The sequence below is a fragment of the Schistocerca serialis genome, chromosome 6, assembly GCF_023864345.2.
Source record: "Schistocerca serialis cubense isolate TAMUIC-IGC-003099 chromosome 6, iqSchSeri2.2, whole genome shotgun sequence".
In the NCBI taxonomy this organism is placed as follows: Eukaryota; Metazoa; Arthropoda; class Insecta; order Orthoptera; family Acrididae; genus Schistocerca; species Schistocerca serialis.
In genome coordinates this window covers 625,751,508-625,769,222 of record NC_064643.1, presented here as the reverse complement: position 1 = coordinate 625,769,222, position 17,715 = coordinate 625,751,508, and the positions used below count along the sequence as shown (strand labels likewise).

At 38.0% G+C, this 17,715-nt stretch overlaps 1 protein-coding gene across 2 annotated transcripts in view; it reads right to left on the bottom strand.

Moving 5' to 3' along the window:
* The window catches only part of LOC126484603 (NSFL1 cofactor p47), a 56,791-nt gene that overhangs the window by 13,462 nt on the left and 25,614 nt on the right, over positions 1-17,715 (bottom strand). For both annotated transcript variants that reach the window (XM_050108170.1, XM_050108169.1), the window contains exon 6: positions 11,982-12,119. In XM_050108170.1, the coding sequence (XP_049964127.1) occupies positions 11,982-12,119 (138 nt within the window). The remainder of the gene's footprint in view (positions 1-11,981; positions 12,120-17,715) is intronic.

Sequence of the window (17,715 nt, the reverse complement as noted above, 5' to 3'; positions counted from 1 at the left end):
TCTTCCAAACTCAGAGTGTGTCACCTGTCTCATACATCTTGCACACCAGATGAAGAGTTTTGTCATGGCTGGCTCTTCCAAAGCTATAAGTAGTTCTGATGACATGTCACCTACTCCTGGAGCCTTGTTTCAACTTAGGTCTTTCAGTGTTCTGTCAAATTCTTCTCGCAGCATCATGTTCCCATCTCATCTCAATATATGTCCTCTTCTGTTTATATAATGTTGCCTTCTAGTTCACCTCCCTTGTATAGACCTTCTATATACTCCTTCCATCTTTCAGCTTTCCCTTCTTTGCTTAGAATTGGTATTCCATAAGACCTTTTGATGTTCATATAGCTTTTTACTTTTCTTCAAAGGTCTCTCTAATTTTGCTGTAGAGGGTATATATCCTTCCCCTAGGGGTATATGCTTCTAAATCCTCAAATTTGCCCTGTAATCATTCTTGCTTAGCCACTTTCCACTTCCTGTCAATCTCACTTTTAGACATTTGTATTCTCTTTCACCCGCTTCATTTGCTGCATTTTTATACTTTCTACTTTCACCAATTAAATCCAATATCTCCTGTATTGTCCAAGGATTTCTACTTGGTTTTGTCTTTTTACCTGTTTAATACTCTGGTGCTTTCGCTAATTCATCTCACAAAGCTGCCCATTCATCTTCTACTGTATTCCTTCCCCTGTTCTTGTCATTGCCCAATGCACCCTCTGAAATTCCTAACAACATCTGGATCTTTCAATTTATCCATTGCTTCAATTTCCTACCCTTTTACAATTTCTTCAGTTTTAATTTACAGTTCATAACCAATACTTCGTGGTCAGAGTTCACTTATGCCCATGGAAATATCTTACAATTTAAAATCTGGTTCCGAAGTCTCTGTCTTCCTGTTATATAATCAATAAGAAACCTTCGGGTGTCTCCAGCTCTCTTCCAAGTGTACAACCTTCTTTCATGATTCGTAAATCAGGTGTTGGCAATAATTAAATTGATATCTGTGCAAAATTCTACCAGGTGGATTCCTCTTTCATTACTTCCCCCAGTCCATATTCGCCTTCTACTTCTTGTTCTCTTCCTTTTCCTACCATTGAATTCCAGGCACCCATCACTATTAAATTTTTGTCTCCCTTAACTATCTGAATGATTTCTTTTATCTCATCATACACTTATTCAATCTCTTTATCATTAGCAGAGCCAGCAGGCATATAAATTTGCATTACTGTGGTGGGTGTGGGCTTCATGTCTATCTTGGCTACAATAATGTGTTCACTATGCTGTTCATGGTAGTTTACCTGCATTCCTAATTTTTTTTATTCATTATTATTAAACCTACTCCTACAATACACCCATTTGATTTTGCATTTATAGCTCTGTATTCATCTGACCACTCGGCACCGAACTTCATTAATTCCCACAATATCTAACTACAACCTACCCATTTCCCTTAAATTTTCTAACCTACCTGCCCGGTTAAGGGATCTAACATTACACACTCCGATCGACAGCACACCAGTTTTGTTCCTCCTGATGACGACATCCTCCAGAGTAGTCCTCCCCGGAGACCTGAATGGGGGAATATTGTACCTCTGGAATATTTTATCCAAGAGAATGCTGTCGATATTTAACCATGCAGTAGATCTGCATGCTTTTGGGAAAAATTACTACTGTAGTTTCCCCTTGCAGTACCAGCACAGCAATGCCATTTTGGTTGACGTCACAAGGCCAGATCAGACAATCATCCAGACTGTTGCCCTGCAATTACTGAAAAGGCTGCTGCTTCTCTTCAGAACCCATGCCTTTGTGTGGCCTCTCAACAGATACCCCTCCATTGTGGTTGCACCTACAATACAGTTATCTGTATCATTGAGGCACACAAGCCTCCCCACCAATGGCAAGATATAAATATAAAAGACAATTATATATTGTCATATGACTGTCATAAACCGCAAATTTATTCAACTAGGTATTTTTGTGTATATCATGTTTTTGGAAAACACATCACAACAAGGTGACGGTTATGCAGGGATATTTGAATTGATGGGTTAGTGGCAGCAAACCAACACAGGTATCAACAAAAACCTGTCTTGCAGATTATTTTAAGTCATAACATTTCTCCAGAACAATACAAAGCATGACTGTAATAAAACTGAAAGTAATTACACTGTTCTTTGATACTGACTCAATAGCTAGTTTAATTATTGGTCTTGGGTATTTCATCTGTTTGGCACACCTCCAAAAATCCAACTACAAACAGTTATTGATGCTGCCACCTAAGCTTTTTCATAGTGACAGCAGGAGGTCGCAATATGAAAAATATAACATTCACAAAGGTGTGGTGTTACATAATGCTCCAGGAGAGTGATGAATCGAAACAAAATAATAATTTACTGATTAAGAAGCAGGAATCTTTATGTATTTTTGTATCTGTTTTGGATGTGACAATTATACAGATGGATGCTGCATGTCTTTAAGATGGGATGGTGATCGTACTACGAGTTGCAGTACCTGCTTGGAGGTGTGTAACATCTGTGAGTCAGTGTCCCTGTTTGGAGTAGTGTGGTGCACTGCAAGTCTAAAGAGCACACCCTGAAGTATGACATCATGCCACAACACAAGACACCAGAACAGAAAATGTCATTCAATATTCTGCAGTAGGAACAAAATCCAATAAGCTGCCCCAGTGATGTCTGAAGAAAATTTAATTATAGATGCAGCAGTTCAGAATTTCAAGAAAAGACCAGTTTAAAATCTGAACACACATATATTTAAAGGGGGTCACTGCATGGCACGCAGAAGCCTGGAAGAAAATGGATTTCAAAGATTTCAATGGGATAAGAACAGTCCACAGTAGGATAACAAAAAAAGGACACTAATTGCTAAAAATAGAATTATTAGGAAGTAAATGATGGTTTAATAGTCCTTTTCAACAACAGTCTAAAAGTTGTGTGTCATCAGCCTTTCCAATATGAAGCCCACATGTAAAACACAAGATACTTCAAAAGGTATCTGAAACCCTGTTGAAAATACAGATACATGATTACTTCAAAGACACCACAGTTTACAAAATGCACACAATTAAAAAAAATTGAAACATTGGCCTGATTTATGATTTTATAATGGTACGCACTGTATAAACAAACATGTGATCTTTACCAAAACCAGTGCACATTCTAGAACATTCCCAGCTTCAGGTTTGATAATGGATTGTTACTGAACTTCCACACAATTTACACTTGTGTTAGTTATGGTTACATGATTAGTAAAGATATTCAGTCATGAGCAAATGAACTGAAGATATCTACTGTACTGGAAACGCAAATGTTGGCATGACAAATGTAAAAGTTTAGTGCAACACGTGTCTTGGAATGTATTAGAGCTTGTACAAGCTATGACACGACAGTAAAGCACAGGGCGGGCAGCCAGAATGATGTCAGTGCATTTGATTGTGGGTAGACAACATATGCGGCACTCAAATCTACGGCCATGCAAGCTCTAGGCTTTTCACATTCCACAAGGTTAAGGGTGCACCGTATTTACTCGAATCTAAGCCGCACTTTTTTTCCGGTGTTTGTAATCCAAAAAACCGCCGGCGGCTTAGAATCAATTGCAAATCAAGCAGAAGTTCTGAAGAATGTCCGTAGGTGCTGCCACAACTAACTTCTGCCATTGAATATATGTAGTCCTACACAGGCATGCTTTGCAGGCATAAAGATAAATACTGGCATCAAAACCTCTGCCTCAGTAAATAAATTAAAATAAAAGGTAGACGAGCTTTTTTCTCCGCCCCGAGTTTCAACAACTACATTTTCATACATTATCCAACGAAGCAAATAGAAATTCCGCATTGTTCATCTTCTAATGTAACAGCCTTTCAAATATTCATGGCAACAAAAATAAATTTCTTTACACAAAAATACCAAAAATCCACAACGCTTTAGAATTGTTGCACGAGTTGATACACTGGGCTCATTAAAATTTCACGTAGCGGCACCTATTGCTTCGTGGAATTTTCTGAAGTGCTTGTTGGTGTTAGTGAACCATAATGAAGCACTTTCATTATAGTGCCAAATTCAAGAGGGGAGTTATTTTGTGGAACAAAGTTCTAATCGTGCTGCAGGTCTGCGATATGGGATTGATGAGAGCAACGTCAGGCGATGGTGACAGCAGAGACAAATTATTTGAATGTTCAAGTAGCAGGAAAGCATTTAGTGGGCCAAAGTGTGGTCGACATCATATACGAGATGTGATTTTAAATGAATTTGTTAAGAAACAGCGTCAGAAATTCTTGCCTCTGAACGCCGAAATTTTAAGAATTAAGACACATGAAATTGCTAGAGAGCAAAAACCAAAATCAAAAATTTTAAGGCCAGTCGCAGCTGGATTGATCTGTTTATGAAGCACTGGGGTTTTTCACTTTGGAGGCGAACTTCTGTTGCAAGAAGCTGCCGAAAAATTAAGAAGAAAAACTTGTGGAATTTCAGCGCTTCATAATTAGGCGGTGCACAGAAAAGCAATACCTTCTTGGTCACATAGGAAATGCTGACCAAACTCCCGTATATTTTGACATGCCGTCAAACTACAAGGCTGACACCAAAGGAAAGAAAGGCACAAGTGTTCTTACATCAGGGGGTGGAAAACAGTGGATGCCCATCACACTTGCTTGCAACAGCAGATGGACATAAATAACCCTCATTCATAATTTTCATGCGAAAGACTTTACCGAAATCGGAAGTGTTTCCAAAAACTGTAATTGTACGAGCAAACGAAACTTGGTGGTTTTGGGAGGACATGTTGCTGGAATGTATTAGGCGTGTGTGGAATCGTCGTCCTGGCGCAATGCTTCGTTTACGCAGTCTGATAGATGTGTATGCAGGTCATACAACACCTCCAGTAAAACGAAAATTAGAGGAAAGCAAAATGGATTTGGCAGTAATTCCAGGCGGGATGAAGCCAATTCTGCAACCACTTGACATCTGTTTGAATAAACCATTTAAGGACAAGCTTAAACGCATGTACACAGACTGGCTTTCGAAAAGTGACAGACAACTGACACCAACAGGACGTATAAAATGCGCAAGTTTGTCACAAGTATGCCAGTGGATTTATGATACATGGAAGTGTGTTCCAAATCAGACTGTGCAGCAAGCATTTAAAAAATGTTCGCTTTCCAATGCACTACATGGTATGGAGTACAATGCTCTGTATGAAGAAATGAGCAACAAAGAATCGAGTGATAGTACCTCAGAATCATGACTGACATTTTAAGCATTTTGAGTAAGATGTATACACACCTAATAAAATTTTGTCTTAAATTTCAGCATTTAATTTCTAGGTTATTTTCATTCTTATTTTATAAGTGTTGCTACTCTGCATTGAACAGGATAGAAAAGTGTGGAGAGCTGCATCAAACCAATCTATGGACTGAAGACAACAACAACACACTCTGCATTTGAAGTCATCACTAAAAATCTACTACGAAAATCCGACTGGCAAGACTGTTTGGCATGTATGTCAATATTGCCAACTCTATGTTCTGAATTTTTTCCTACCTGTGACAAGAAATGGTTGCTAATAGAAACTTTTATGAATCATGAATCACATGCAGTATTCTCTTCAGCATAAGAATAATACAAATGTAAACATTATGCCGTGTATTCTTTCGTGTTTGCTGCTATCTCATTTAAATCCTGTCTGCCCAATAAACTACGAAACTAGAGTGAGACAACAGCAAACGCGGAAGAATACATATATCATGTCATGTTTATATTCATATTATTCTTATGCTGAATAGTGATACAGTCAGAAATGAAGCACGGCGACTGACTAGATTTTTAAATCTAAGATGACTCTTAATTTCTGGGCAGCATGAAATGTACTAAAGAGACATCTGCAAAGATTTTCAAACGGAGAAAATTTTTTGCTAAACTCTCGTTCAGAACAGCTTCTATGATGCGCAGTCTATTATTTGGTGGTTGTTGATCATTATCGAAGCAGCAGTGTAAGTAACAACAAATAGCAGTCTCTTGCCATCGTTTCACTAATGAGACAATTCCTCTCTTTTTTTTTTATTGTAAGTGGCGGTAGCGTGCACAAAAGCAAGCCATGCTGTTAGCGGTGACAGGTCACAAACACTCATTATCAGAAGTGACAAAAAATTCATGACACAGTACAATAATGCATTTTCAACTTAGAGTGATGTAAAACACCTATAACAAAGAGAACGGCTCTTACCAGATCAAAGCAAAATAAGTAATCGATTCAAACCAGACGAAGCATGTGAAAAAGGAAGGGTACCAGTATAAATACGGACGGAGTGCCTGATGCAAAGCAATGGCTACCTGGTAAAGCTTAACTGCTAAGCTTACGACTGGAACCACACTTCTGTAGCTGTACCTTCATCCATTCGACCTAAATTGTGTCTCATATTACAGTGGACCACGTTTGTTTTGATTTGAAGGTGCGGTCTAAAACTTCTCTCCCCTTGAATTTCGAGTCTCAAATTTCAGGTGTGGCTTTGATCCAGGAATTTTTTTCCCCTTGATTTCGAGTCTCATTTTTCAGGTGCAGCTAGGATTTGAGTAAATACGGTACCATCGGTATCTTGATTCAGCGGAAACCTCCACTATCAGAGTCAACTGTGGGAAACATACTGATGACAGGTGTCATAATAAATTACAGACAGTAGTGGTAGACAGATGGGCCACAATGCAGAAAACAGACATGCCAACTTTCAAAAGTGAAAAAATCAGGAGAATTTGAGCAGTATACTATTGTGAATTACAACACATCACTGACGATTAAAGTTGCAATAATTCAATACCTATAACAACTGACTTACATTTGCTGTATTATTTACATGTAAATACTAAATAAAGGACATACCTGAGCTTTTGGACTGTATAATTTATCATTCAACATGCGGAAGAACATGAATGATGAGCTCTGCAGTTTTTTTTGGATTCACACGCATTCAACTGAAGCACTCTCGAGAGAACTACAGTTCAAAATTACGATCCAAGGAAGCAAATTAACGTCTATTAGATTTCTGTTTTGACATTAGCATAGTTTTTGCACGAATAAATCACTGTTAAATGATCACATGTTTTCATTTTATAATGCAACCCATATTTGCATGGCATCTTTTATCCATAAGACATTTTTCCGAAACTTAAATCAATTTTATACAGGATGTACATGTTAGGCTTAGCAAATAATTTGAATAGTTTTATCAGTCTGCATTTGTCTGATTACGGTAGTTACTTATTCAGCACACACCCGTAGCTGACTTAGCCTTCTTCAAAAACTCTGAACTAAATTTCTGCTCAAAGCACTTGCCTTTTTCAACTGATTTTACAATTAAAAATTTCTCCAAAGACGTTTCTGAAAGCATGGACCTGAACTGAGTTTTGGTCTTTGTAACTGAGCTAAAAATTCTCTCACATTCCACATTACTATGTGGAATTGACAAAATAGCCAGCATCCCCTTGCAAGTTTATCATATTGAAGAACCCCATCAGCCGATTTCATCTGACCTACCAAGGCCCACTGAACATCAATTCTCTCTGCTGCTACATTGGTTTCTTCCAGCTGAAAGTTACAGAACTGAGAGTGGAGAATATCAACTTCTGTATCTACGTGTTCACTTTCACTAACCAGAATATAAGGAAATCTGTTTAAAAAAATCTAAGGCTGGAAAATGATGCTTTGCCAATTGTAGAAAGATTTGAAACTTCTGCATGCATTAAAACGTCATCTTTGAATGGAAATTTGTGTATCATGTAATCACATGATGACAAGAAACATTTTCTTACAGACTTAAAGAACATAAAATTTTCCTCAGGTTTCAAAGTGGTCACCAAAGCAAATGCAGAATTCCCTATCATCAGATCACAATCATCCTTTTGATTTGGTGGAGTGTGATAATCTACATAAAAAAGAGAGCTAGAGGTTTTAATAATGAGTGGACTCACAAATCTTGCCATCACATTCTTCAATAGTTCTTCCAAAACTGACCTCAATAAGTGGATATGTGGAGCACTTGACTGAAGAGCTACATTTGGGCTCTCAAAGATAGGCATAAAACTTGAAAGGAAAAGGCATAAAGATCTATGTAAATTTGACGACAGAAACATAAACTCACGTGATAAAGCATGGTCCACAGTGTCAATGGTTTTCTTTAAAACTGATGATTGGGTTTTTCTTTCAAGTGAGGAGTGAGGCGAAATCTTATCACAGTGCTTGGACTTGTGATATGAAGTAGACACATCTATATTTTGAGTGTGTTTTGGAATTTTATCATTCTTCAAAGTTTCCACTTCAGAATCCTTACTTACAATTTCACTCTTGAACAAACTAACCAAAGGGTCCCACTGCTCCAAAATCCTATCTAAACATCTTTTCAATGATAACCATCGTGTAGGCATGTTTCAGAATTTTCCTCATTTCTGTGTCACATAAAGTTTGAAACTTTCTAAATTTTTCTTTCCTCTTTGCACTCCTTTCCAAATAATAAAATATTTCAATAATATTTTCGTCAACATTTAAAGGCAAACATGCCGCCCCCTTCTCAGCAGTAAGATTCATTAGGTGACAAGAACAGCCTACAACGATTAAGTTAGCAATTTCTTGCTTCAAACATCCTGTCGCACCCTTTTTTAGCCCTATCATTACAGGAGCATTATTGGCACCAAAAGCCAGACAGTTTTTTAATGGAATACGGAATTCCCATAAAGCTGAAAGTAGAAAATCAGCAATATTAGCTCCAATGGCATCCCCTTTTAAATTAGGCACAGAGAGTAGGCAATTTTGAATTTCACGGAGTTCAGGGCTGAAGAACGATACGATAATAGGATAACTTAAAGTCTGCTTTATTACTACTATCGGTAGCAATAGCGAATGGATTCGACGGCAAGTGCGTAATAATTTTCGCTTTTTCTTCGATGCACATTTCCATAAGGATAGCGGTTGTTTTTGTTCTGGTGCACCCATATCGTTTCGTAATTTCAGAATCGGGAAACATTTTGCGAAACAAAAGCCCAGTGTGGTTGGCACAGTTTATAGTCAAGTTACGTTCTACAATAAATGAGGTAAATAAAGCCTCGGCATTCGTCACAGAATCTACATTATGGGGTTTACATGAGAAGTTAAGTTTCTGGTTCCGTTCTACACAATGGACACTCTCCTTGTGTTTTTTAGTTTGCACATGTTACCAATGTCTCATTTCCCACCATGAGCCACTGAAAAGTCACATCTACATATACTAGAAAATGCAAAAGTTTGTCCTTCCTCGATTCACTTAAACATGGAAACTCTTCCTTATACACGTTTCTGAACACTGCATTGTATTTCTTTGTGATTCTGCATGAAAAATAATCAACATCTCCAAGATACACAGCCAACAACTGCTACAGAGTACACAAATCGCGCAGCAGAACCAAGAACACAATGGTCCTACGTTCTAGACAATGCCCTTGTAGCAATGATGCCAACCATGGCGCACCGTTTCCCCTTACATTGCACTTCAAATTCCCCTAAATGATTTACCACACCGTTGGGTAAGCGAGCGGGGGAGGGGGGGTTAAAAGGGAGTCAAGAACGAAACTGTCGAGCAGAGGGGCGGGGAGGGGATGGTAGTAACCCTAAATATATTTCCCCCTGAAACATTTATCCCTCTAACTTCCTCCTAGGCAGCTTAATTCCCCCTAAATTTAGGGGGAAATCCCCCAACTTGGCAACACTGCCTTGTAGACACAACAACGCTAATCACTTCGCTTGGAATAACTATCGACTACTCCTTGTCCATGATAACTTTACAATTGCGCTGGTGCAACCAGAAGCGGGCGAAATTGGCACTAGTTGAAAGATTTTCATTTGTCTCCAAATGCTGCAACAACGATAAGTTCCTTACTTCCTTGTAGATACGAAGTGCGAGCTATGCCTACTGCTGCTCCTGACAGCCGCCGCACAAATCTTCCAAGTTAACATAGACAAGTAGCAGCCATACCGTGTCATCCACCATTCTATCGAAGGCGAAGGATTTTTAAATAGTAAGGAAAGTATAAGCTGCTCTGAAAATCGGGAGATCAGTCTTCACGGCAGGGAGATCGGGAGGAAGAAGGAAAAATTGGTAGTCTCCCACTTACATCAGGAGAGTTAGCACGTCTGAGAAAATCACTTGTCAGTTCAATGCTGAGCACCACAACCACCACCACCACCACCACCACAACAACAACAACAAATGATTAGCAACCATTCCATCCAGGGCCACTGACCCACACATGTATCCCTGCTCACTGTATAACACAGAAATAACATGATAAAACTGCCATTGGGCACTCAAAGCATGGGAAGAGTCTTGTCAAATGACAATTTGCTGCACACAATGGTAAGCACAGTAGGCAGAGCAATACATATTACTATCCAATAGGAACCATGCAATAAGATCCTGATATGTCTGCCACTGTCTCTCAACAGCAAACAATACATCAAACTACTATCAGATCATGTAAAGCCATTTGTCTGTCTATTGCAATCTACAAGTGACTTGTGCCCTCAACAGTACAATGTACCACTCCTAAACTATGTCAGAATAGTTTTAGTAAGAATCCATGGATAATTGGGTACTTGCATAGGCTTTCATATCACCTGCCCTTAATTCTATTGAGGATTACACCATCAAGTGAGATATGTGTATCCAGCTCAAACCAATCCCTGTGAGTTAAGGGTAATAGTCAAGGTGTCACAGACCTGGATGACTCTCCAATTTTACAGCATCTTGTGGAGTCAACACCATGATTCATCACCACTGTCATCAGTAAAAAAGGAAGTTGTAATGGCTACTAGCTATGCATTTCTAATTCGACTGCTCATATGAGTAGTTCAGAACTCCAAGTAAAGAATTTGAAAAGGATAGTTGTTAAGCTGTGATGCTGAGTCACAGACAGGCAAAACAAAAAAAGACTGTGAAAAGTAAGCTTATGGTAAATGATGCATTCACACAGACGATCACAGTCACTGGCTACTGAGGCCAGTCTGGCCTCGTTGGTCGAAAGCTTACTTCCTGACAGTCCTTTTGTTGTACCTATCTGTGACTCAGCGTCTCTGCTATATGGTGAGTAGCAACTACCCTTTTCATAATACTGTCATAGTCCAGCCTGGATTTTCCATTGCTTAAGTAAACAATTTGATGCGATATAAAAATTCAAACAATGTATGATCTGTTACTACAAGAGGTATTCAATGCTAACACATTTCCTGGGTGTCCTTTTACAAGATGGACATGCTTTTTAAAGTTGTGTTTATGTATCTATTACATGCAGATGATTTTTAACAGTGTGAATAATACATACTCATTTTACTGTTTGTATTCCCAAAAAAAGGAAAATATTGCCATCTCAAGCTTAATGATCAGAAATTTATGCTCGTCTTAATTCTTGACTTGCTTTCAAATAACTCTAGATGAATTGCGTGATTAAATGCTGAAGCCCACTGTTACACTCTACAATTATGCTGGGCTGAATATCCTACAGATAACTTTTAACGCTCAAGGCAATACAGTTCTTCCTAATTTCACAATGGCTTGAATGAAAACTATTTTATGGCAGTGGAGCACCTCATTAATGGCAGTGAAATATTCTTTTCAGCTCTGCTTGCCACTGTTGTCTAATAGTTATTTCAAAGAAGTATAATATGAAGTGAAAATAATGTTTGGAAACAAACAAATGTACAGGTCATTCAACTGCAATGCCCATATGACTGAAACAAGAGAGACTAGGAAATATCAAAAATAAGGGAAAGGAAATATTTGTATGTAGCCAATATTCTCAACACCCCCCCCCATCCCACCCCCCCTCACCACACCAACACACACGCAGAAGAGAAAGACCTTATAACACTGTGGGATTATCTATACAACAAACCAATTTAAATTAAAGACCTTCCAACCAAGCAAATGATAGTAGCAATAGATAATATCCACATCTACAAACCTGCCTAACAAATGGCCCTTTCCTGAGAAAGCCCGGACTTTTGGCTTTGAAGTAACAAAATCTTCATGGTGATGGTCCTCCATGTTTAAGTGGACTTCAGAGCCATTAGCTTCACGTAGCAACTCTTGAGGAATCTCTCTGAGAGAAAAAAAAAAAAAAAAAAAAAAAAAAAAAAAAAAAAAAAAAAAAAAAAAAAAAAAAAAGAATCACATATATAATAATGAACTCCTGGATAGGATATAAGCAGTGACAATGCATTAGCCAAGACTCTAATTTAAAACGTGGGGTAGGGCAGCGGACAGGTACAAAAAGATGATTGCCTGCTAGTCTCAGACTTTTTCTTCTTTAGCAAATACACATGATACAGCATGACACCAACATAAGAAGCAACTGGCGAAAAATGTGGCAAAAAGCAAGGTGAGCAAAAATCTTAAGTGCTAATATCAACATCTTTTGTAACGAACTGTTTTTAGATGGAGAAAGCAAGCCAAATGGTATATGTGTTTCATTAGGATCATTGATGTTATTTTATTTCAATAAAACGAAATACATTTGGTGACAAAAATGTGCATTTCCTTGGGTCACAGGACAAATTTAAAGTACCTTCACTGATTTCAGAAATAACCTCAGAAAAAAGTAGGCCTATTTAAAGAAGTGTATAAGGCATGGAAGAACTGTATAAACCAGCACCATAGGTGACTGCCAATAAAATGTTGTTTCTACTATGTTTGTTATTGTTGGTTGTTACCTACTGTGTCATACCTATTATTTTAGAGGTATTGTGCTGAAATCCATCCCTCATGAGCTCTGGCCTCCTGAGGAGCACCACAGTCCTTGGTCTATAGATAAACCACAAGAATTGCTGCAACAGGCCACACACAAACAGATCTGGCCTGGGGGCAGATCGGTGAGACTAGATCTAACGGGAAGGGCCTGCACATTAGTGGGAACCAATAGGCTTCAGATTGACAGGCCCGATCCATCAGAGATACCCGCAGAAACAGCCTGCAGTTTTGGCCCGCCACGGAAATCCACTCGTGCAGCCAGTTATTCACGAGTCACAGACAGCATGGTGATGAAATGAGACCACACTGACCAATCCATGCAAAAGTTACCTGCCTCTTGTCGGCAGCAGCTAGGCTAGTGGCAAAAAGTGGTGACAGCACTGACTGCAAGTTGAGGGGAGAGGTGGGAAGGGGAGAAGTAGTAGTAGTAGTAGTAGTAGTAGTAGTAGTAAGAGAGCAGGGAAGTAGTGCATGTATTCAGCTGCATCCAGCCAGTGACCATCCTGACATCTCAGTAAACAAACCATTTCATCTACCAAGACAAAAATGAGATTTTTCCAGTTTTTTTTATTTTTTAAATTTGCCTGATTTCTCTGACATACTTGAAATCCCCTGATTTCCAGAACCTGCAGCAACCCTGAGTGTACAGTTCCTGATCATGAGGCCGTGCATCACTGTCCAGCATTAAATGCCAAATCATACAGTGTATCATGAAGTGAAGGCATGTGACAGTTTCAGTAACCAGTCTGTCATGTAGCAACAAGCTAAGCCAATACTGGGTTTCTCCATCTCCAGTCCTTCCATTACATAATCGTCCATGGCAACATGAACACGATACTACACTGCAAAAGCACCCTTCACAGTTATTCATATAACATTGAGGAAAGAATATGGACACTATATCATCCCATCAACGTGTACAATAAACACAATATGATTCCAACAGTCAAGAAGACAGAAAATATAAATAATACAACAAATGCTGTGGAAGAAACAGTGTATTTTTATTGGGTAATAGTCGCCGTAGAAGTGTTCCCCATGAAATAAAAAATGTTAACAACAAGGTAAGAGCCTTAGGTTATATCAAACCAGGTGCTCACACTGACCAAGTTCTATCAACAATAATCGATACTTCTAAAATGGTAACGAAGAGAGACTACATTGTGATCTGTGGTAGTTCAAATGAATTTGCACACAACAAAGGTTTGCCTGCTGCTAACATTTTAAGAAAAGCTCTAAACCACCTGAAGCATTCTAAAGTAATTATAGTTGATATTCCACAAAGGCAGGACTTAATACACTCCTCATATGTAAACAATGCAGAATAGCTACAAGTAGACATTATGCAGAAATCTGCAACAGCTTTGCAAATATTCACAGGATCGAAATACACAAATATGGTAGAGAATTTTACACCACTTATGGCCTTCATGTCAACTGGCACTGGAAAAATCATCTAGAGACTACAATTTGTGACATCATTGCAAATGCAAGGAGGGTTGTGAACTCCAAATCATCAGATTTGAACAAAGGGTCCACTGCAACACAAGGAAAGTTTAGGACTGGGTACAGACAGACTACATTGGACAACTGACTGGTGGAAAAAAAATCACTTCTTCCCAGTCTTTCAGTGTGTGGAAGCAGACCAACTTGGAGAAATGGAGAGTGAAAAATACCTTGCCCAGACCTTCGACTGAAATTTACTTTTAGAGAAAACTGTGTAACTGCTTTTGAAAAACAAAAACTGGCAATTTATCACCAAAATATTACAGGCCTCTACAGTAAGATCAATGAAGTGCAGCCTGATCAAATGTCTACGATCCGCAAGGTATAGATTATGCACATGTTCTATGCTTTAAAGAGCACCCTATTAATTCTGGCATAGAACAAATTGTGAGAAATAATTATTACTTAGGAACATTATTCTGTAGATAATATTAAGAAAGTTGTGGTTTGCCATCTATGTTAAAAACAGTGTTACATGTAGAGCAACTGGTGTGCAGAACTATTGTTTAGAGCAACATTTGGAAGTGTGTGCCATAGAACTGTCTTCAAATTATTCTCATATATCAGTAGTAACAGTATATAGAGCACCTCCAGGAAAGGTGCTCTCCTAATGTACATATTCAAGCACAGAAGGGATATGTTAGTGCTTTGGGACTTCAATGTAAACTTTCTAACAAATTCCAGAGACAGATAAGATCTAGAGAATTTGACATCCACTTTTAAAAATCAGTGTCACTTCATTAATGAAAAGATTGTACTTGGATTTGGCATTATCTAAATTATACACAGATCTCTGGCCTTTATCTTGGAGATGTGATTTAAAAGTCTGGATAGTTTCATCAGTAATTATCCTAGCTATTTTCCAGTGGGGTCACACTCATTCTCCGTTAATAGTGAATCTTTGTCCCTCATGGTCAGAGAGATTATTCAGGACTTGCCTGCTAGTTTTATCACCTACTTTGATCTAGTCTGTAAATATATTATCAGTTAGTGTGCTTGTATATGAAATTGTTTGGGTAGGGAACCTGACACTACGGAAGCAAGATTATTTGTGGATGTCAAATTCTCTAGATCTTATCTGTCTCTGGAATTTGTTAGAAAGTTTACATTGAAGTCCCAAAGCACTAACATATCCCTTCTGTGCTTGAATATGTACATTAGGAGAGCACCTAACTGCTTCACATCCACAAATAATCTTGCTTCTGTAGTGTCAGGTTCCCTACCCAAACAATTTCATATACAAGCACACTAACTGATAATATATTTACAGACTAGATCAAAGTAGGTGATAAAACTAGCAGGCAAGTCCTGAATAATCTCTCTGACTATGAGGGACAAAGATTCACTATTAACAGAGAATGAGTGTGACCCCACTGGAAAATAGCTAGGATAATTAATGTTGAAACTATCCAGACTTTTAAATCACATCTCCAAGATACAGACCAGAGATCTGTGTATAATTTAGATAATGCCAAATCCAAGTACAATCTTTTCATTAATGAAGTGACACTGATTTTTAAAAGTAACTTCCCAAAAAGGATATGTAAGATCCAAACTGAAAAACTCACCAAAAAGCTCTGGATAACAACCTGATTTAAGATTTCATGCAAAAGGTAATGAGAGTTGTAAATCATCAAGAAATTCAGACAACCTCAATCAGTTAAATAACTATTAAAAACATTGTAATATACTAAGGCAAGTTATCAAGAAGACAAGAAGTTTGTATCTTTGCTACAAAATCAATACATCCAGTAACAAAATTAAAACTGTATGGGAAGTGATTAGGAGTGAGACTAGAGCAAATTGCCCCAGTAGGACCAAACACATTGTTCTCAACAATGAGAGAAAACAGGAATCAATGGCACCTTAGAAAAGGCCATAAAACACAATAAGGTAATGTACAAAATTCTTTAGAGCACACTGTACATGAAGTAAGAAAAACAATAATGTCTTTAAGAAGTAAAACTTCAACTGGTGTCAACAATGTTTCCGACAAACTGCTAAAAGGCAGCTGTAATCAGTTCAGTCAAGTCCTAGCTCATATATTCAATACAAGCACACTAACTGATATCAGGTACCTTCCCTGATAATATGAAGTATGCTATTGTGAAGCCCCTCTACAGAAAATGCAATGCCTCAGATGTTACAAACTATCATCCTATCTCTCTTTTGACTGCATTTTCTACAGATCTCGAAAAATTAATATATGCCAAGGTAACCAATCATTTAAAAACTTTGCAATAATTAGTAAAAAACAGTCTGAATTCAGAGAAGACATCTCCATAACCACAGTTATATTTTCATTTGCCAATAATGTTTTGGAATACTTTGAAAATAACATATTGGCTGTTGGCAGAATTTGTGATCTGTCTAAAGCATCTGACCGTGTCAATCACAGAATACTTATAGAGAAAGCATGCCACTATGGAAGCTGAGGACAAATCAGCAACTGGTTCAAACCATATCTACAGAAGAGACGACAGAAAATAGTGATAGATGATAACAACATCCAGGTAGGAGGGGTAGAGTCTGACTGTAGAACAGTACGTATGAATTTCCACAAGGTTCTGTTCTAGGTCCCCTGCTTTTTTCTCATATGTATTAACAACCTAACTCTGTCCTCAAACAAAGCAAGGAACTTTACAATGTTGACAAATGACTCAAGTATTGTGACAGACAATAAAACATCCACTGACCTAGAGTTAAATGCCAATACAGATGTTCTAAAATGGTTCATCAAAACCAATTACATTAATTTCCATTCTGATCACGAAAGCTCACAGGAGATTAACATTTCACATGAGAGCCAACATATACAGAAATTACACTGTTCAAAAGTCTTAGGTGTCCATATCATTAAGAGGCTTAACTGTCAATGCCGTATCACCAAACCCTGAAAAGGCTTAGCTCAACATCTGCCATCCAGATCACTGCCAAAAATGAAGCCATCAATGTCTCAAAATCTGCCTACTTTGGCTACTTCCATAAAGTATCTGCAAGTCAGAAAAAGGTTGTCCATTGTGTGGAGGTACTCCGAGAATCTCATGTCATAATCTTTTCAAACAAATTGGGATACTAAACGCTACATCACAATCTCTATTTTCAATCATGACATTCATGTTTCGCAATCCTTCTCAATATGAAATGACGAACACAAGAAGGAAATATGACATACATTGTGAATTGAAAAATTGGTCTCTGGTGCAAAAAGGTGTAAAATACACAGCACAAAAACCTTCAATGCACTTCTACGTAATATTAAATACATGGTAGTAACATACTACTTAAAAAGTAAACTAAAGGAGTTCTTGCTTGAAAAAAGTTTCTATTCTCTAGAGCAGTTCTTTACCAGAGACAGATAAGATTATTTCCCAAGTATGCGTGCACACATTTACTCTGTCTGGTAAAGTTGTGTTTTCTTGCACTAATCTAAATTAAATGTA